Source organism: Plecotus auritus (genome assembly GCF_963455305.1).
Source record: "Plecotus auritus genome assembly, chromosome: 2".
NCBI classification, from domain to species: Eukaryota; Metazoa; Chordata; class Mammalia; order Chiroptera; family Vespertilionidae; genus Plecotus; species Plecotus auritus.
In genome coordinates, this window is record NC_137771.1 from 27,217,493 (window position 1) to 27,239,322 (window position 21,830).

Genomic DNA, 21,830 nt, shown 5'->3' on the forward strand with positions numbered 1-21,830 from the left:
ACCTAGCTATGTTTATTACCTAGAGCAGGGGTCCTCAAACTTTTTAAACAGGGGGCCAGTTCACTGTCCCTCAGACCGTTGGAGGGCCGGACTATAGTTTAAAAAAAAAAACTATGAACAAATTCCTATGCGCACTGCGGGCCCGGGACGAGTCGGCTGCTAAGCAGGACAGGTAGCGGCACCCGGCGGGCCGTAGTTTGAGGACGCCTGACCTAGAGAACTGAGTTGCTAGGACACGAAGAATAATGGGAAGAAACAGCCCTGATGCTGAGTGATGTTGACCCCTCACCATGCCTCACTCACACAGGCCTCTTCAGAGTCTACCTCCTGCTGCACTGGTGTGTCAGAGCGTTACAAGTTTTTACTGGTGTGTTCTCAGAAGCGTCATTCGGAACCATTCCTTCTCCGCTTTCATGACTTCCAGTTGTCTTGAGCCTGTGTGGTCTGCTCCAGCTGCCTCTTTGGACTTCCTTCTATGTAGCAGTAGTTAGCTTAATTGTATATAATTAATATGTAATTGTTTTCATCTAGTCACCTACAATGTATGGCTGGCAGGGGCAAAGGGGTGGCCAGAGTATCCTGGTAGGTTCCTGAGTTTTGCCCAATTAGGGGAAGGAGTAGGGAGGCCAACCAAAGAGGGAAGGAGATAGCAATTTGCATCCCTTGGTGGGTATGCAGGGGGCAGAATGAAGTAGAGCAAGGCCTCAGCAGGGTTCAGCTTTGAATTTAAGGCAGAGTCAGCTATGTGTATATACTGCCTTTGTCTTGGCCCTTTACTGACATCTGAGAGCTGCTAGTAAATTCTACCTCTGTTTAGGATAGGAGCAAAATCCCAAGGATTTAGTGGTTTTAGTACCAATGTTGGTCCCACCTTGCCCTTTACCTTTATATTCTCATTGTCACCCCCAATCCTTTATGTAGTATTTCCCTCCCTGAGGAAGCCTTCTTTCTTTGGTCTTTTTCATCAATCCTCTGGATTCTTTTGTACATGTATACTTTATGTAGCTTTGACTGTTTTGAGTACTCTGTCATCATTAGCAGAAAGCTGAGTACCACTTGAGGGCGGTAAGTTCTGTCCTAGGTGCTATAAAAAGAAAATTACAGAGAACTCATATCCAAAAACTTCTGATTCAAGACCACAATGGTGTGAATAAGGAACTTGTGTGTCAAGCTAAGTACAGTTTGGTAGGAAGGCAGAAATGACCCATCGAGGCATGGTGTAGCCCTGTTCAAACAATACTACCCAGGATGATTACTAGGGAGGAGGATTTCCTAAACAATTTGTCAGAGAGGAAGATATCCCCATGTGTTCCATATATGTATTTCTTTTGTTAATCTCACCTGAGGATATTATTCCATTGATTTTTAGAGAGTGGAAGGGAGAGAGAGACAGAAACACTGATGTGAGAGAGACACATTGATTGGTTGCCTCCAACCAAGGTAACATGCTCTTGACCAGAATCAAACCCAGGACCCTTCAGTCCCCAGGCTGATGCTCTTTCTACTGAGCCAAACCAGCTAGGGCTACCCCCATGTGTTCTAAAAACCTGTGAAACCAGGATTTCCCTCCCCCCACCCCCAACCCCGCAAGCAGGATGAAGCCAGCATCTCAGATGATAGCCTCCACTTTTGGATCAGAGCTCCCCTGTGGCTCTCTGGATGATGGTTGATAAACAGGGGGTGTATAACTTAAGAGTAAGATCTAGGGCTCGAAAATCCAACATACCATGTACTAGTGAGACTTTGAGCAAGAAACTTCACTGAACCTTCATTTCTCCACCTGTTACTAGTGAACAAATATCGAGCCCCCACTCTGTACCAAGTTCTGCTCTAGGTGCTGGGGAATCCTAATTAATAAAAGAGTAGTATGCAAATTAACCATCACTCCATTACACCCACAAGCCACACCCACCAGCCAATCAGGAGCAAGTATGCAAATTAACCCAACCAAGATGTCTGCGGCCATGGAGAGAGCAGGAGGGAGGCTTGGGTTTCCCCAGTGATGGAGGAAGCCAAGCTTTCCGCACAACCTGGCCGGCCCAAGCCTCCACTCCAGGCTACAAAGTTTCAATTATAGAAGATAAATAAATCCCAACAAAATAGGCGGCAGCCACGGAGCTGGAGAGAGCAGGAGGCTAGGGTTGCCCCCGGCGATGGAGGAAGCCAAGCTTTCCGCACACCCTGGCTGGCCCAGGCCTACACTCCAGGCTACAAAGTTTCAATTATAGAAGATAAATAAATCCCAACAGAAATGGCTGCCGCCACTGAGCAAGCAGAAGGCTTGGCTCTGCTCCAGGCTACAAAGTTTCAATTATAGCCCTAATCGGTATGGCTCAGTGGATAGAGCGTCAGCCTGCGGACTGAAGGGTCCCAGGTTCGATTCTGGTCAAGGGCATGTACCTTGGTTGCGGGCACATCCCCAGTGGGGAGTGTGCAAGAGGCAGCTGAATCGATGTTTCTCTCTCATCGATGTTTCTCACTCTCTATCCCTCTCCTTTCCTCTCTGTAAAAAACCAATAAAATATATATATTTTTTAAAGTTTCAATTATAGAAGATAAATAAATCCCAACAAAAATGGCTGCGGCCACAGAGCAAGCAGGAGGTTTGGCTCTGCTCCATGTTACAAAGTTTCAATTGTAGAAGATAAATAAATCCCAGATACCAGGGCCTCCGCTTGGGTCGCCAGGGGGCGTGGCTGGCCTGCAAACCACCACAGGCCCCTTGCCCAGGCCGCCCCACGCCCCAAAGGAATCCCACCCTGATCTGGGACACCCTTCAGGGCAAACCAGGTGGCCCCCACCCATGCACCAGGCCTCTATCCTATCTAATAAAAGAGTAATATGCAGATTGACCATCACTCCAACACACAAGATGGCTGCCCCCATGTGGTCAAAGATCCTGCCCTCATGTGGACACAAGATGGCCAGCAGGGGAGGGCAGTTCAGAGGGACCAGGCCTGCAAGGGAGGGCAATTGTGGGCGATCAGGCCAGCAGGGGAGGGCAGTTGGGAGGGACCAGGCCTGCAAGGGAGGGCAGCTGGGGGCAATCAAGCCTGCAAGGGAGGGCAGTTAGGGGTGACCAGACCAGCAGAGGAGAGAAGTTGGGGGCAATTGGGCCTGCAGGGAAGGGCAGTTGGGGGGGGCAACAGGCCTGCAGGGGAGGGCAGTTAGGGGTGACCAGGCCTGCAGGGGAGGGCAGTTAGGGGCAAACAGGCTGGCAGGGGAGCAGTTAGGCACCAATCAGGCTAGCAGGGGAGTGATTAGGGGGTGATCAGGCTGGCAGGCAGAAGCAGTTAGGGGCAATCAGGAAGGCAGCAGGCGAGCAGTTGGGAGCCAGCAGTCCTGGATTGTGAGAGGGATGTCCCAGATTGGAGAGGGTGCAGGCTGGGCTGAGGGACACCCCCCCCCTGCACAAATTTCATGCACCAGGCCTCTAGTACATTAATAAAGGAACAATAGAAAAATCCCACCTCATGGAGTTAACATTCTAGTGGGGACAATCAAAATATATAAAATAGATATTAAATGGTGATACACGTCTTGTAGAGAAACGAGGGCTTGAGGTGTTTGTGTGTGATGGTGGTGGGATTGCAATTTTAAATAGGATGGTCATAAAAAGACATCGCCGAAGGTAATGTTTGAACAAAGAACTGAGAATTGAGTGGGCGACCTAAGCAGATGTTTAGGGAAGAGCGTCACAAGAAGAGGGAACAAGTGTAAAGACCTTGATGTGGGAGCGAGCCTGGTGTGTTTGAGAAATACCAGATGACCAGCGTGGCTGGGACGGAGTGTGCTGGGAAGACAAGAGACAAAGTCAGAGTAGAGATGGAGCAGATTTTACAGGGATTTATAGGCCATTGTAGGAACTCGGGGAGAAAGAGGAGAGGGTGGGCTAGTAAGCAGAGTTCTCTGCCTCTGTTGGCCAGAGGAGGAAAAGAATGCTCCAGCATCTGTGGGGACTTCCAGCCAAGTTTAAGGTGACATGTAGGAGGGCCCAGACTTCATAAAATGCTCAGACCTCAGTCCTGAGTCCTGTTGTCTCCAGAAGGGTCTGGGGCTGGCAGAATGTTTTATTTGGGGGAACAAATGCCCAAATCAATAATGGAACAGAGGGATTGGTTATTCCCTGAATTTCAAAACCTTCCATCTTTGGATGGGTCAAAGACACCTGCCACACCCTTCCCTGCTCCTGCTGCTTGGAGCAGCCTTGCTGGCCTACAAAGCTGAGGCTGGGAGCCCCCAGGGGTACAGGTCAGATTTCCCCTAGTCATCCCCTTAGTGGAAATGGTGTGACTGTCACTTCTGCTCTCATCATACAGGTCTAGGTCTTTTCTCATGGGCCTGGGAACCCCTGGCAGGTAAAAACCAAGTTTTCTAATATTTTGCTGCCAGATCCTGTCCCAGGGCCAGCACACAGCAAGTGTGGAGACACAGAGGCCCTCATGTGTGCCAGGCCCTGGCAAGACACCAGGTATGCTCTGCTGCAACGATTTTCAGCCTTTTTCATCTCATGGCACACATAAACTTAAAAAAATTCTGTGGCACATCAAAAATATGTTTTTGCGGATCTGACCAAAAATTGTATAATTTTGATTGATTTACAAAATAATAATAGTAATTACCTACTCTTTTTGCTCCAAAGTGACTTTAAAAAATTGGGGGACTATACTTGTATATAAGGTGCCAAGAATTAACCAATCACATACAACCTTATTATGCGACATGACCAATAAGATACAACTCTATTATATGATGTATATTTATGTTTAAGACAGGGTCACACCAGGCAGCTGTTGTGTTGGCTGTTGTCATTTTTTAATTTGACAATCTAAAAGAAAAGAGGTAGTGCCCCTGAACTAAATAGGTATTGCATGTTTTAAAAATTCTTACAGCACACCAGTTGAAAATTGCTGCTCTACTGGGACAAATAACACCTGGCTGAGTCCTTGTCACAGCTGTACAAAGACTGGAAAGGGATTTGCTCAAAATTACACAGCAGGTCACCGTCCTGACCATCCCCAGGTTCTTCCATCAGATGTCCCTCAAGCATGGGGTGCCATACTAACACAATTCGGGATGTGCCCAGATGAAGGTACCCCACCCTCTGCCCTCCCTTTTTGGAGTGGAGCCCCTGACCACCCTGCCCAGGTAGTGGAGGCCCAGCCCCAATCCATAAGAAATTAAGCCCAACAACTCACATCCTATCCTGGTTTGTACCCAAGTTGTGGGCTTTTATTTACAGAAAGGCCTGTATGGATCTAGGGGAGGGAGGATGGGAGAAGGTGATGCCAGAAAGAGAAGGGAGTAGGTGTTTAAATACTCAGGAGGGAGGCAGGGAGGAATTAGTAGGGATGGCTTAAGGATAGCCACCTCAGGTAGTCACCTATCGGCAGTCACCCAGTAAGCCCAGGGGGTAAAATGGGTCAGGAACCAGCGGAGACCTCAGTCCATCTGCCCCAGGGACAAGATGGTCAGTGGAGGATGGCGCAGATTAAGGAGATACTTGTTTTGGTGACATCTGAATTATGCTCCAGGAAGGGAAGCCACCCCATCCTCTGGAGCTTGGACTCTCTAGGGACACTTGTCCGTTGGCCTCACCTTTTCACTCAGATGCCCTCCCTTCCCTTCCCTCATGTTTTAGAATTTTCTTTTCTCAAGACTCCTTCCTGGGTCCCAGAGAGAGGTCCTGGGAAAGCTAGTTTCCTGGGCTGAGGGATGGGTTGTGTGTCTATCCAGAGGGGACCTATTCCTTCCCCCCAGGATGCCGGCTGGGCTCTGTCCTGGCCTGCTGCTCATGGGCCCTTGATGGATCCAGGCTCTGTGAGGCGTGCAGAGGCGTAGGCTGAGGCTCCAAGGCAGGCTGCAGGCTCACAGAACCCTGGCAGCCCCACAGGGCCTGGCAGGCCAGGTCGGCCTGCCTCTCCCGGGGCTCCTGGGGTCCCTCGGTCTCCATCTTTGCCATTGATTGCCTGGCCAGGCCGGCCAGGGAGCCCTGTGAATAGGAGAAGGTCAAGACATCAGGGCTTGCTCCTGTGTTAGCTCTAGAACTGGTCATTTTTCAGATGGGGAAAATGAAGCCAGGGACACCACATGAAGAAGGGGCTCTGCCCCATATACATAGGTCAAGAGTCACAAGTGCTTGTCCATTAATCCCAGCCCCCAAACAGTGAATCTTAGGAGTACATGCCCTTCCTTTCCCTCCATGAAGCAGATTTTGGTACAACCCACAAAGTCCTCAGCTGTCCACTTCCCAGCCAGACCCCAACTGGAGGCTCCTGGGTGCTCCAACGGGATGCAAGAGCTGGGGTACGGCACTGAGTTGGCTGAGCATGAGTCCTCCCCAGAAGAGACCCAGTTGTCTGTGGGTCACTAATCCCAGAGCTGAGGGATAGAACTGCTGCTGGGCAGGGCCAAGGTCTTACCTGGGATCCCTGGGGGCCCAGGCATCCCGGGGTGCCCACGTCCCATGTCTCCCCGGTCACCCTTCTCTCCTCGTTTTCCTGCAGAGAAAGATGGGGCCTTAATTTTTCAGAATTGGAAAATGTTTTTTCTACTTTGGTTGCTATTTAACTTTTATGTCACACACAGCAATTATTCCTGTTTTGTACTAGTTTACAATAGAGGAAAGTTGAAAATGACTGCAGAACTGGTTAAATAAAGGATGTCCAAAGGATGGAAGACTATGGGGTAGGGCAAAAGTAGGTCTACAGTTATTCATATGGAAAATAATACAATAAATACTAATACAAGAATAAACTCTGTTTCATGTACTCACAATTGTAAACCGACTTTTGCCCGACCCTATATACAGCTGTTAAAGTTCATTATAGGATAGGATAGCTGACATTTACTGTGTGCCAAGCACTGAACTAAGAGTTCTGTGTATGTTAACTCTGCATGTAATCCTCAGAACAACACTATGAGGTTCTTGCCATTTCACAGATGCTAACTCTAAGGCACCTGTGAAATGGCAAGATTAACACGTAACTTGTCCAAGAGCCACAACAAGCAAGTGGCAGAGTCTGGACACACGCCCATCTTGGGATTCTTGAGCTTGTCTGCTTTACTATTTTGTTAAGCTGCTTCCCTACTTTTAGATACATGGAAAGATGTTTATGGGGTACCACTAAGTAAATTTAAAATAAAAAACTATCCCCCCCCAAAAAACCCAAATTATAAAATAGTGCATTTGTTTCTATCAATTTGCTACTGAGAAAGAAAAAAGAAAAGGAGGTTGGGCGATCAGCCTGCCAAACTGGGCCCACCTTGGCCAGATCACCAGGCCCCACCCGCACCACAGAGCAGCACTCACCCTTAGGCCCTGTGTTGCCAATCTGACCCACGGCTCCCACGATGCCAGGAACGCCCCGAGGGCCAGGATGCCCATGAGGTCCCTGTTTGCCTGGGTAGCCAGGAGGCCCAGGGGGTCCTGGAGGACCCATCATGCCGGTTGCACCCAAGGCTTCCCTCTTGGCACTCACAGCCACCTCTGCCAGTTGCTCTGGAGGGAGGGAGGGAGATGGATGCTGCTCACAAATACAGGCAGGCCCAGCATCCTGACAGCCCCTAGCCGCTGGGTGTGCAGACAGAAAAGGCGGTGTTTAACTTCCCCTTCCCAGCCATTCTGCTGAGGCCCAGCCAGGGCAGGAGTATCTAAAGTTCCCAGTCCCTTGGAGGCAGAGCTGTTATGAGCACCCAGGACTTCCACAATGAGGCAAGGCCACTTGAAGGGGTGATGGCCTGACAGGGACTGTGCGGAGGGGTTGCTGGCTCCTCCCATCACCTTGCAGCATCTTCAGCACCACGTCCACGATGTGCTGGTCACTGGCATCTCGGCCCTGAACAGAGAAGGCCTTTCAGGAGGAAGCCCCTGAGGCCCCTCCTGCTCGCAGTTTCTCACCGGAAGTATTTTTAGCATCTGCCTGAAACCCCTCCCGCTACACCCACACCCATCCTCTCTGATTTGGGGCTTGGAACCAGCCTCAGGGATGTCTGCTTCCTCTAGAAGCCCCCAGCCTTTGGGACCTAGCAGCACTCCCGAGAGATTTCCTACCGGGAAGACTCCCCTCGCCTGGGGCCCACTCACCGCCACGCCCTGTCTCCCGGGCAGCCCGGGCACGCCGCGGTTTCCAGCCAGTCCTCGAGGGCCCGGGAGGCCGGGGTAGCCTTGCACCCCGGGGGCGCCCGCATCCCCGCTGGGGCCGCGGTAGCCGGGTTCTCCGCGGACTCCTTGCTGCGGGGCAGGGTGGGTGCAGAGCCGGGGTGAGAGGGCGCACGCAGAAGAGGGAGGGGCCTGGACGCGGAGGTCCCCGGCAGCGCAGAGGGGTGTGGAAGCGGGGGAGGAGGGTGCCAAGAAAGGAGAAAGGTGGCAGAGGAGGAAGGCGGCGCCGCAGGGGCAGGACTCACCTGTCCCTTGGGCCCCGGCTCGCCAGACTCGCCCTGCAGGCACAAGGAAGCCCTGTCACCAGGTCGGGGGGCCCGGGGTCACCCCCTGCTCTCCCGGCCGCCCCCACGCAGCCCGCTCACCTTCTCGCCTTTCTCTCCCGGGAGGCCGGCCACTCCCGGGTCGCCCTGCAAATGGAGAACCAGGAGTCTGAGCTGAGGCTGTGACACCACCACCCCGCCCTCAACCTCCGGACGTGGGGGCGCCTCCCAAGCCCGAGAAGGGGGGCGCTGGTACTCACCACTCCGCCGCGGGGCCCGGTCTTCCCTGGGGAGCCCTGTAGAAAGCGGGGAGTCGGGGGCTTGGTGAGCTCTCCTCTCCAGGGAGGGCTGGGTACACGGGGTCCCTTCACCCTGGCTCCCGGCCACACCCTGCCTCCGCCGCTCCCCTCGCCCCTCAGGACTCCCTGGGGCCCACAGGGAGTAATTTTTCCTGAAGATTGGGAAGCTCAGGAAGAATCTGAGCTCTAGTCCTCCACCCCCGTGTCTTAGGGCCTCTTTCCCAGGTTTTTTTCCAGGGCCATTTGGTACCTTGTCTCCCTTGATGCCTGGCAGGCCTTGCGGTCCTGGAATTCCCGGAGGCCCCTGCTCCCCCTTGGGGCCCTGAGAAGAAAAGAAACCAGAGGAGTCAATCAAATGAGGTGCCCAGACGTGCTCCCCACTGCCAATCGAAGCCGCCTCTCACTTACCTGCCGTCCTTGAGGGCCTGGCTGTCCCACTGGCCCCCTCTCACCCTGGTCACCCTGAAATAGAAAGGGTCACACCCAGGCTGTCAGCACTGGCAGCCTCCCCCTGCCGGACTCCAGACCAGACCCTGCATGGCCAGGGTGCCCTCTACTTCTACTGTCACCAGCATGGAAGTCCTTTGCCCCACTTCACAGACCAAGATACTGAGGCCCAGGCAGGAAGCCTCACTCAGGGTGGACAGGACTGCGCATGTGCTGGGCCATTGAGAGGACCCAGATCCTGCATCCAGCAGAGCCAGCAGCTGCAAAGGCCCCCAGGGAGGGGCACTGTGCCAGGCACTTACCTTCTGCCCCATGATGCCCTGGGGACCGATTTCTCCTCGAGGCCCGGGCTCTCCCTGGGGGACAGAGAAATTGGAGTTAAGCAGGCCTGGTGGACCCCTCCCTTTCACACCTGGCTAAAGCCCATTCCTGAGTCACAGCTAATTCGCTTCCTCAGGGAAGCTTTCCCTTACGCCCCTGTTCTTTTCTTCTGGTCTCTGTACTTTTCCTTCATAGGACTCAACACAATTGTAATTAGTTATCATGTGTTCACTTATTTAATGTCTGTCTCTTCTGCTAACAAACGTTAAGCTCTATGTGAATAGGAGACTGTGTATCTCAGCATTTAGCACAGTTGCAGGTATTTGGTGAATGCTTACAGAATGAATGAATGAATGGTTCTGAGCCGCAGTCAGCTTGGTCATATGAGGAGGTCTTAACCCAAAACAGAACCTGTCTCCATCCCTACTGCATGGTACAGGGAGGAGAGGGAGCTTCTGTAGGATAGTGGGTCAGTGGTAGGGCCCTGGCTGACACCCAGGGCACCCCCATGCCAGGGGTCCACTCCATAGTCTCACCCAGACCCCATAAGCTGAGTGCAGGGTCCTCAGGCCTGGGGACAGGGGACAAAGCAAGAGCCCTTGTGTCAAAGTAGAGGGCACTTACCTCCTTCCCAGGGGGACCAGAGAATCCAGGGAGGCCCTGCTGGCCTGGCTCACCCTGTAGGAAAACACAGTTTAAGGTCAGTCTGGGTGGCCCAGTCGAGCTCTTGGTCTGGGAGAAGCCCAATGAACCCTAAACAGACTCTGGAACCCAGTAAGTTGTGGAAGGGAGAGGGTGTTCTTGGTCAGATCCTCTGGACTCCACTGATTTCCCTGTTTGTCTCTCCTTTGGATTCAGAGCCATGCCATCTGTCTCCACTGAGCTGAGGTGAGGTGTGGGGGAGTGGCCGGGGATGCCAGGAGGGAAGTGCTTAGGCCCAAGGGATTTGTGCACAGGCTGAGTCGCTGAGCCTGGGGTGAGGCCTGAGTCTTGCAGTCTTTAGGAATGCCCTGGTCCCTTGCCCCTAGGCTCCCTCCCTCAGATGAAGCCATTCTGCTGCCAGCTTGGGGTTACTCCACCTTGTCTCCTGGGCCTCCTTTCGTCCCGGGCTGGCCTGGCACACCCTGTAGAAAAACGTTGACATCAGAGCCCAGCTGGTGTGGCTTAGCGGTTGAGCATCAACCCAGGAACCAAGAAGTTGCCGGTTCGATTTGGGCACATGCCCGGGTTTCAGGCTCAATCCCCAGGATGGGGCAGGCAGGAGGCAGCCAATCAATGATTCTCTCTCATCATTGATGTTTCTATCTCTCCCTCTCCCTTCCTCTTTCTGAAATTAATTTTAAATATATATATATATATATATATATATATATATATATATATACACACACACACATATATGTGTGTGTGTGTGTGTGTGTGTGTGTGTGTGTGTGTATATATATATATATATATATATATATATATATATATTTTTTTTTTTTTTTTTTTTTTTTTTTTTTAAAGAAAAGCCAAGGCAGTGTTGAGAAGTGGTTGAGAGGCAGGAAGGGTAGGCTGGTCCGATTATGTGGTTCTTGAAGGCTAAGATGAGCTGTGAGAGCAAGGATGGTAGCTCTCTGTGCCTGTTTCCCTGCCACTTAGTGTATCTTGGGTATTCAACAGCTATTTCTTGACTGACCATGGAATGACCTTCTGGGAGGCACTGAGGGCCATGGAAGGTGCTGTAGCAGGGAATGGTCAGATTCCACTTAGCCATGGTGGAAGATTGGAATAGCCAAAGAGAAGCCTGGAGCAATCGCCCAAATGATGAGGCCTAAGCCAGGCCAGAGGCCATAGAGGTGGTGATGAGGTCCAGGCTGGGTGCGGACAAGGACTAGAGCAAGAGCCCCGGTGTGTAGATTTGCCACCACAGGGAGGTGGGCAACAGAGCGCTTGGTCTTTCTGAGGAGGAGAAACAGCTTGCAGTGGGCGGCCGCCATGGCTCCATCTACTCACCGCTAGGCCCTGGTGGCCGGGGTTTCCTGGCCGCCCCGCCTGTCCTGCACTGCCCTGGGAGAGAGACAACCAGAGACACAAATGAGAGCTCCACCCAGAAGGTCCATGGCTTCCACCGGAATGCAGGCAGGGAAGCTGAGGCCCAGGGGCAAGAAAGGATGTGTCGATGACACACCTGTGGGTCTCAGGCCTCCAAGATCCCAGTGAGTAATGGGACTCAGGCCTAAGCTGGGAGGGGCCCTGACCCTTGCCCCAATCCCACCAGCAGTCCCCACTCCTACCTTCATGCCAGGTGTGCCTGGGGTGCCGTCCTTGCCGTCGATGCCTGGGGGACCCTGCTCAGGGGAGAGTTGAAGGTAGACTCACAATGGGGAGATGCCTGGGGTCAGGCCACCCACCATGTCGCTCTGTGACAGCTGCAGTGTGCAGGGAGGAAGTGGTCTGGTCATCGCATGAAGCCCCATCAGTCAACTGGGGGAAGGGAATGGACATGGGAATGGGACTTCGGGGATGGACCACACTCCTTCCCTGTATGGATGACAAGTGTCCTAGATTGCTGCAAGCTTCCCATGATCTCTCCTACAGCATTTACAGCTGAAAACACTAAGGCACAGAAAGGGGGCATTTCCCGAGGTGACAGAGCCAGTGGGCCAGCGACAAAGTTCAGTCTGGAGTCCCTGGGGGCTTGGGCAAAGTTGACTGGAGCCTGCCCTCTGTCTGGGTGGGCCTAGGCCACTTACAGCTGCTCCCTTTGGGCCTGTTATTCCCTGGGGTCCTCGAACACCTTGGCTTCCCTGCAAAGTAGACAGAGATGAGGTCACCTTTAGGATGCTAAAGTCCTACCTGGTGGTTCACAGAGGGGAACAGCTGAGAACAGTGGCCTCTGTATCCCAGGGTCCCTGTGGCACAGGCCACGCTGTGCAGGGGCTGGAGGAAAGGGGCCTGGGAGTGCCCTTTTGGCTCTGGACCCAGCAGGAGGGAGTGGAGGGTAAGCCAAGCAGAAGGGGCTGGGTTGGGGGTGGGGAGGAGCCAGCACTCGCTGAGACCCACTGAGACTCTGGGCTCCACTATGCAACAGGACAACCAAATGCAATGTGTGGGCTTTGTTTGGGTCTTAATTTGAACAAGAACCCTGAAGAGACATTTTTGACATAATTGGGAAAAATTGGACATAGCTGGTTATTCGATGATGTTTAGGAATACTTGATAATTTTGCTGGCATGGTAATGATACTGTGATTATGTGAGAAAAAGTGCTTATTTTTAAGATATATACACAGAAGTACTAGTATTTAGGGGTGAAATGACATGATATTAAGGACTTGCTTGAAAATATCAGAGTGAAGCAATAACAAAGTGAAGGAAGGAAGGATGACATGAATTTGGCAAAATGTTAATTTGGGGAGATAGGTTATATGGGGGTTCATTATAGCATTCTCTACTTTTGCGTATCTTTCAAAACTTGCATAATTAAAAACTAAAAAAGAACAATTAGCTTTACTTTCTCTTCAACTTTTCTGTAAACTCAAAACTGCTAAAAAGAAATAAAGTCTATCAATTTTTTTTAAAAAAGTTAAGTGAACTGGGATCTGGACCAAATTCCATTAGCCCCATGGCTGATTTGCTGGAATTCAATTGTCTGGCCCCTGTGACCATTGGGCCAGTGTTATTCCCAGTGGGACTGAATCTCCTGGCTTCTCCCAAAATCTGAATTTGATCAGCAACGGGCTGAGCTTCACGGAGTGGGGGCTGGCGGGCTGACTGGGCTCTGGGCACAAACGCTCCTTCCCATACCAGACACTCCCATGCAGACACCAAGAGTCACACACCACACACACACACACACACACACACACACACACCACACACACACCACTCACACACACACACACACACACACACCACACACACACACCACACACACACACACACCACACACACACCACACACACCACACACACACACACACACACACCACACACACATACACACACACATACACACACACCACACACACCACACACATACACACACACCACACACACACCACACACATACACACACACCACACACACACACACCACACACACACACACCACACACACATACACACACACATACACACACACCACACACACACACATACACACACACCACACACACACCACACACACACACCACACACACACACACCACACACACACCACACATACACACACACACACACCACACACACATACACACACATACACACACACCACACACACACCACACACACACACACCACACACACATACACACACACACACCACACACACACACACACACCACACACACACACCACACACACACATACACACATGCCACACACACACCACACACACCACACACACACACACACCACACACACACACCACACACACACACACACCACACACACACCACACACACCACACACACACACACCACACACCACACACACATACACACACACATACACACACACCACACACACACCACACACATACACACACACCACACACACACCACACACATACACACACACCACACACACACACACCACACACACATACACACACACCACACACACACACATACACACACACCACACACACACCACACACACACACCACACACACACACACCACACACACACCACACATACACACACACCACACACACATACACACACATACACACACACCACACACACACCACACACACACACACCACACACACATACACACATACACACACCACACACACACACACACACCACACACACACCACACACACACACATACACACACGCCACACACACACACCACACACACACCACACACACACACCAGCCTTAGGTGGAGCTGAGCCCTGCCCAGTACTCCCGGGAGCCCTAACTGGACAAGAGAAGTGAAGGACTCACCACGTCGCCTTTCTCCCCAGCTCGGCCTGGTGGCCCTCGCGGACCTTCCTCACCCTGGCAAGAAGGACAAACAGGAATCCGAGTTAATGGGCTCAGCTGGAGCAGCACCCCCCTCATCCCCAGGAACTCCAGCCTGGAGATGTGCGGGGAGGTGAGCAGGAGCAGACTTACCGGAGACCCAGCGGAGCCAACAGAGCCCACCATGCCTTTGTACCCACGAGGACCCTGGGCAGAGGAAGGAGGTGCAGTCAGTCCTAGATCCCAGAGGCCAGGGGGCTGTCAGGGCACTTTTGCAGGACACCCCCAGACTCACTTACCGTCTCTCCTTTGGGCCCTGCCATGCCTGGGTAGCCCCTGGCACCCTGGGGACCCTGTCAGGAGAGAATGACAGTGATGGCAGTTGCAAGGCCTGCTTCATGATACCTTCTCTGACCCCAGCCCAGACTTCCCAATGCTCCTCTGTGTCCCTATCTCACAGGGACTGAGGCTCAGAGCTGGGGAGACATGCACCAGAATCACTCAAAGGGACAGTGGCACAACCTGGGCCTCAGCCCAGTCCGCTGACCGCCTTGGTTCTGTCGCCCAATTTCCGACAGTCAGCTTCAGCCTCCTTTCCCATGGTCACAGGCGTCTCTTCTACAGGTTAGAGGCTGGAGCAGGGGAATGACTCCACTAAGGTCTCCTAGGACAAAGAGAGGAGGCCCCGGGGGAAGTGTTCCTTACCGGTGGTCCAGGGATGCCTTGCTCTCCGGAAGCACCCACATCTCCTTTGGGACCCTAAGGGGCAGGATTGAGTGATCAGAAAGGTGGGCAGGTGGAGAGACACCAAAGATAGCATCCCTTCCCAATCCCACATGACAGGTGGGGAAAAGGAGGCCCAGCAAGAAGGGACTCGCCCAGGGACACACTGACCTAGAACATGGGCCTCCTGCTTCCCAGCTCAAGACTCTGTCCCCAGAGACCACGGAGGAAGGAAAAGGAGGGAGTGGGGGGAGAGGAGGAAGAAGTAGGGTCCTCTCCACATGTCCCTCCCATGGCCCTCTGCCCTCACACTTACCGGCTTCCCAAGGCGGCCGGGATCTCCCAGAACCCCACGTTTCCCAGGATGCCCCTAAAGGAAAAGAGGCAGCTCGGTGTGAGGTCCCCACCTGACCACCGGCTCTGCCCTCCCCAGACCAGGTCCAGGAGCTCACCTTCACTCCCTGCAGCCCCTGGGGGCCTTTCACACCCGCTGGACAGTTGGTTGGACACTGGAAAGAAAATCCCACAGGGCTCTGTGGTCACAGGCCTGCCTCAGGCCAGCTGGGCAGTGCTTCCCCATCTTGCCAACTCCCAAACCCTCCTCCCACCCCATCTGGCTGAGCCACTCTGCAAAGCCCCTCCTCAAATCCCACTGTCCTGTCTCCAGACCCATCCTGTCTCCACCACTACCCATCTCCAGGTGACACGCCCCAAAGCCGCATTAGCCTTGTCCCACGACCCCCTCTCACCAGGAAATCCGCGCTGCCTTCCAGGCCCTGGATGGTTCCGGGGCGGCCCTGAGAGGAGATGTGTGACCATGAAACCTGACCCCGAACCTTGCCCACCCCAGGCATGCTTCAAGTACCCTTCTCCTTCCTCGGCTACACACTGCCATGTGGGAGGTCTGAGGACACTTACCGGTTTACCAGGGGGCCCAGGGGGTCCTGAGGGTCCCTCTGGTCCAGGATCCCCCTGGAAGCAAGAGAGGCCCAAATCATACCCCTGTGCAGCCTCCCCTCCAGGTCACCTCCTGCAATCTGGGCTTTTGGGGAGATCAAGGCCTGACTGGTAAGGGATGGCCTCAGCCCTTGGTCTCCCTGAAAGACCTACCACAGGGTGGGCTCAGCAGGAGGGGTTTCTGCCCCAGACCTGGAGGAGCTCCCTGGTGGCCAAAAGCAGGCCCAGGAACTCCTGGACAGACACCTAGCTTACAGGCTTGGAGACAGAGCGCAGGAGGCAGAGTCAGTAGAGGGGTGACTGGGGCTCACCTTGGGGCCTGTGATTCCAATCTCACCAGGGAGGCCAACAGGTCCAGGTGGTCCCTAGGAACAGAGACATCACTGGCCAGGATGCCTCAGCGGGTTAGCCCATCCCAGGGGCAAAGGTAAGGACAGGTGCCAGAGACTGACAAGTTAGGGCTTTAAGGACAGGAGAATCCCACAGCCAGTGGATAGGCCCAGAGTGGGCTGGCTCAGAGTTCTCTGGCAAGTCTGCCCATTCCTGACATGAGAGCATGCCAGCCCCTGACCATGATGGCCAGTCCCCTAGAAGTCCTTCTGTATCATCATTCCCTAGGAGTCTCAGGGGCCCTGCCCCACCCCTGAGGACTTACAGGAGGTCCAGCGAAGCCAGGGCCCTAGAACAGAAGGAAAGGAGATTGGATTGATGGCCTCTTCTTCAAATCCCCCCGATCCACACAAGGTCATCGAAGCCTCTGCAGGTTGTACTCACCGGCAGTCCAGGGGGCCCTGGGAGCCCGGGCTGGCCCTGCAAGAGCAACGGGATAGGCTCAGAGGCTGGGGTCTCCTGGGTCCCTGCTCCTCTCTATTGCAGCCCCTCCCAAACTCTGGCTCTCCACTGCCCATGCTGAGTCCCCAGCAGGCCCTTACCTTGACTCCAGGGGTGCCAACGGGGCCAGGTTCCCCCTTGGCCCCAGTTAGACCCTGGGGAAGAAAGAATGTAGATCAGTGAGGAGCGAACCTGACCCATGGGGCAGAGCATGTACAGAGGTCTCTCTTGGGTGGGCCCAGACTGCCTTTCACCCAACTCCTTGAAGGCCTAGGAGCCTCAACACCTCACTTTTCTTTCCTCGGTTCCCACAGTAACCCTAGGAGGTGGGCAGGCAGAAGGATTATCTTTCTTTTGAAAGATGAGAAACCAAGTCTCAAAGATCTGTTAGCCTGGGCCTCCTGCCTCCCAATTTAGGATCTAGAAGACTTAGATGAAGATCTGGAATGGTCATTGTCTTCTTTTTATTTTTAAATATATATATTTTATTGATTTCAGAGAGGAAGGGAAGGGAGAGATGAGAAAGAATTATTGATCGGCTGCCTCCTGCATGCCTCACATTGGGGATCGAGTCCGCAACCCAGGCATGTGCCCTGACTGGGAATCAAACCATGACCTCCTGGTTCATAGGTTGATGCTCAACCACTGAACCATGCCGGCCGGGCTGGAATGGTCATGTTCTTGATGTCTGCCCTTGGCAACTTTTCCTGAGCTTTAATTTTTCATCTGCAAAATGGATTAATAATCCGGCTTACCTCTGTGGGTGGATGTGTGAGAACTGATGTGGAAGGCAATGTGCTTTGTAATCTTTGCAAGGTGTTGGTGAGTTGGAGGAGCCCCGGTGGCTGGGCACAGCTCTGATGGGGGGGTCTCTTGAGCCAGCAGGGCCAAGCAACTCACGGAGGCCTCTTCCTCATCCCATCTTTCAGTGACTGACCCAAGTGTATTCCCCAACCAGACGACTATCCCAGTGGCCCTGGCTGTGTCCAGGAGCCAGTGACCTTGGGGCCCCTGGGACTCTGTGGGATCAGCCACATAATGCTCCTCTCCTGAGCTGCACCTGGGCTTCAAGGGGGTCAGGTGGGGAAGGGAAGAGAGGAGGAGAGGACGGGGTGTGCAGGACAGCTCTGCGCAGAGCATTCAGTCTGACACTTGGAAGCCAGAAATATGACACTAAATCCTGGCTGCTGCAGAGTCAGTGCTCCTGGGGTGGGGGTGCAGTTCCAGTGAGATCACAAGTCACATGAAGGGGACCGGGGCTCATAGCTGTAGAGTCTCATCCTGCTGCTCCACTGGGAACAAAACGTCAGGGAAGAGGCCAGAATGAGGCTACTCACATCAATCCCGGGCTTCCCATCCGGCCCGTCGGGCCCAGCTTTGCCAGGCTCTCCCTTAGGTCCCTTGAAAACAGAGGTGAAGCACATATTAGCAAGAGGAGGGCAGGAACTAGAAGAGTCAAAGATCAAAGGAGAAAAAGCACTTACCGGAGGGCCGGCTTTCCCAGGGGCCCCCTTGTCACCCTGCAAGATACAAGTTGGTGAGACAACAGGCTCTGGCTCATGCTACCCAAGTGGGCACACACAGACCCTGGCTGATGGGCCCCACGTGCCTTTCTCCTCACCCTCTTCTCCTCTGTCCTGGATCCCCTCAGCCTTGCACTTTTTAGGAAAATAGCTCCATCTCTCCCTATCTGTCTATCTCTCTATCTCTCAAAAAAAAAAATCATAGGTTGATTGAGACCAGGAGGAGAGGGTGATATCAACATGGTTTTAGACATGCCAATGCTGGCTAGGTGCTGGTTATGAGACTTGCAAATGGGGTCGTGGGCTCCAAATTACCTTGGAGAGCTGGTTGGTGCCTCTTGGATTTGGGCAAGTGTGGGAAGAAACTTTTAGAAAAACGTGAAGGGGAGGTGAGTGAAGTAAAGAGACTGGGGTGGGGTAAAGGGGCCTCTGAAGGAGCAGATTTAAACTTCCCAAGGCAAGAAGGAACTCCTTTCCCTGGTGACAAAGGACGCTTGGTGGAGGACAGGCAGGGCCTGGAGTCAGATTCAGCCCCAGAGCGGCCTCCAGGCATCTCAGTCGGCAGCAGCCAGAGAACTGGCAGGAACCCAGCTCCCTGTGTTTGAGGGTGGGGGCACCAGACTGAATAGAGGTCTGTCCAGATGGGTAAACATGGAGCTAACCTCCTGCGGGAGCCTGCTGAATGAGGGCTTTAACCCTCACCATGCTGGGGAGATCAGGGAGCAAGCCTAGCTGGCTCTAAATCGGGGAAGAAATGCAAAAGGAAGAGACAGGAATCTGGCCCCAGCTGGTCAGCGGTCTGGCCAAGGCTTCTAAACTATCCTGAAGAAGCACACAGATGCCAGTGGGCAGGGCCGAGGGGTTAAGGCGTCTCCCACCTTCAAAAGGAGGGAAAGGCGGGGAAGGGGATAAGGCATCGCTGTGAGCTGTGGCGGGTGGACAGCACTGCAGCTCCTTGTCTATGGGTAGCTATAACGGGCTCTGCATCTCCCTGCTGGTTTGAGGTTTTTGCAGAACAAACAGGTTCCTTGTGGGGCGGGCGGTGCCGCCTACTGGCAACAGAGGGCACTGCATCTCCAGGAACCCATCCACCCCCTCCCCGCTCCCCGCGCTCACAAAGTTCCCCTTTGTCCGCAGCCTCCCTCCCGCTTCGGTCCCAGGTTTAGAGACTCACGTCGATGCCGTCGGATCCTGGCATTCCCGGAGGCCCCGGGGGGCCCGGGGGACCTCGCTCTCCTGGCGGACCTCTCTGAAAACACACACAGGGTGTGCAGCCTTCAGACAGCGCAGGAAGCTGGGCATCCCAGGGATGCACCTCCCCCAGGAAAGAATTCCGCAGGAAGCAGCAAACTTCCGTTTATTGAGAACCTGTGATGTGCCAGGCACCGTGTATCATTACACATAGTATCTTATAGAATGCTCAAGCTGTGGGGCGGATGCTAGTTTGCAGCTGTGGAAACAGACTCGGAGAGATTAAGAATGATCACAGGGAGTAAGAGGGGGCTCCAGGATTCCGCTGTACCACGTTGCCCTTGCGATGTCTGGTGAGGAACAGATGGAAATGCTGGTGGCTCAGATCAGTCACAGATAGTACAATGAAGGGCTGCTGGTATTAGTTTTAGAGGACCAACAGGTATGGATGCTGAGTAGGTGCCCTCCCCCCTTCCCCTGGTGAGGGTAAAAGTAGGAGAGGGAGGGAGCTTGTTCTCGCCTCCCACTCAGAGCACCCCTCTCCCAACACCGCCCCTCCATCCTCCCTGGGGTGGCGGTCCTGCGGGGCCAGCCCCGACCCAGGCAGGGCTCCGCGCTGCCAGGTGCCCGCGCCTTCCCTTCGCTGGAGCCCCGCAGGAGAGCTTTGAACCACACAGGGCGCCAGTGGGCGTCCGGGCCCTGCCCGTCTGCGCCCACGACCCTTTAGACCCCAGGCCCCCAGATGCCCTCGGAAGTCGCCGGGCGGGCGAGAACAGCGTCTGGCTGGAGCCGGCGCCCCCTGGGAGGCGGTGGGGGCTGAGGCTCCGGAGCCCCGTGAATGGGCACTATTGTCTCCCCGCCACCTGGGTTCGCCGCGCTGCCAGGACCCAGCGCCAGCTCCTGCTCCACGTTGCTGTCCCCGGCAGGGCCGAGCATCTGGGGACAGGGTCCCTCTGGCTCCCGGCTCACTCACCCCCGTCACGGTGCGGGATGCACCCTGCGCGTACACCTACCGAGGGGGCTAGTGTCCCGAACGGCCCCTGGGGCTGGGGAGTGTCAGGAGAGGGTGGGAGGGAGGCAGAGCCCTGCACGGACTCCTGCCTGGACCCTGGGCGTCGCACCCCAGACCCCGCACCCCGGATCCGGCGCGGGATGGCCGTGGGACTTACGATCTGCGCTAGGGCAAGCCCGAGCACCTGGAGCAGGACAAGGAGGCTGCGGGGGGCGGCCGCGGCGGCCATGGCGGCGGCGGCTGGAGGAGGATAGGGCCGGGTCCACGCCGCACCGACGGCTGAGGCTCCGCGGCGCTGGCTGCTCTGGGACGCAGCGTGCCCGGCCCCCCGAATATGCGGCGGGGCGGGGCGGGGGCCTGTGGGCTGTCACCTGAGAGGACCGGGGGAGGGAAGCCGATGCCCTCCGCCCAGCTCCGCCCCGCTCCGTCCAGCCGCCAGCGCCCACCCTCCGTCCGGCCCCCGGCCTTCCCGCAGGCCCCAGCTCTGTAATCTGAGGAGCGGCGCAGCGCGTGGTCCTCTTTCTGGGTGAGGAGGCAGAGGGCCGTCAAGGTGCCCCTCCAGCCTGACCTCCAGGGCCCGGCACCTCCCGGCTGACCCGCGCCGCGCCCACGCCCCATCACTTGCCCACGTCCTCAGCCACTGCTGCCTGAGAACCTGGGCCAGTGCCCTCTCCAGGCGGAGGGGCCTCAGGACCTCTTAGCATGTCTGCCCAGCGCCCTTACACACACAAGCAGACCTCGTTCACATGAAAATATCCCGAAGCCCTTCCTGGGCAGCCAGCCTGTGAACACCCCATCTGCCTCCTCCCTCTTGCTCACGGCTAACTCTTTATTGGAGTTGTCTGCCACCCCACCCCCAGACTTCCTCCTCTCCCTCTCACCTCCCTGCTTCTGCCTCAGCTGGGAGTCCAGCCCTTGGCCATTCTGTCCTGGAGTCTTCCCTGTCCAGGCTTCCACGACCTGGCCCCTCTTCGATTGCCTTTTCTCCCCTGCAGCTCCCTTAAGCACCTGAGTCTCTAGGATTGGGCCTTCTCACTCACTAGGCATGATCTCCCACATGTTCATGGAGACAACCACCACCTCCTATACCAGTTTCCAAACCTACCTGTCCAGCAGAGCCTCTCTCCAGAGTCCCTTCCCTTCCCT

General features: G+C 54.6%; 1 protein-coding gene across 2 annotated transcripts; it reads right to left on the bottom strand.

Moving 5' to 3' along the window:
• Positions 1 to 5,204: 5,204 nt before the first annotated feature.
• On the bottom strand, positions 5,205 to 21,013 carry COL9A2 (collagen type IX alpha 2 chain). Of its 2 annotated transcripts, XM_080654454.1 has the most exons (32): positions 20,842 to 21,013; positions 19,656 to 19,730; positions 18,443 to 18,478; positions 18,296 to 18,358; positions 17,060 to 17,113; positions 16,902 to 16,937; positions 16,783 to 16,806; positions 16,439 to 16,492; positions 16,089 to 16,142; positions 15,920 to 15,967; positions 15,623 to 15,679; positions 15,487 to 15,540; positions 15,153 to 15,206; positions 14,747 to 14,800; positions 14,601 to 14,654; positions 14,430 to 14,483; positions 12,227 to 12,280; positions 11,768 to 11,821; positions 11,487 to 11,540; positions 10,571 to 10,615; positions 10,116 to 10,169; positions 9,473 to 9,526; positions 9,132 to 9,185; positions 8,974 to 9,045; positions 8,685 to 8,720; positions 8,527 to 8,571; positions 8,407 to 8,439; positions 8,087 to 8,233; positions 7,784 to 7,838; positions 7,313 to 7,501; positions 6,423 to 6,500; positions 5,205 to 5,992 (listed from the first exon to the last, which is right to left on the bottom strand). In XM_080654454.1, the coding sequence occupies exons 1-32, from the start codon at positions 20,911 to 20,913 to the stop codon at positions 5,793 to 5,795; spliced, it is 2,067 nt and encodes a 688-aa protein (XP_080510580.1). In that variant the 5' UTR covers positions 20,914 to 21,013; the 3' UTR covers positions 5,205 to 5,792. The 2 variants fall into 2 exon arrangements, with proteins under 2 accessions (XP_080510580.1, XP_080510581.1); XM_080654455.1 differs by lacking the exon at positions 8,087 to 8,233 and having other exon boundaries at positions 20,842 to 20,993.
• Positions 21,014 to 21,830: the final 817 nt, after the last annotated feature.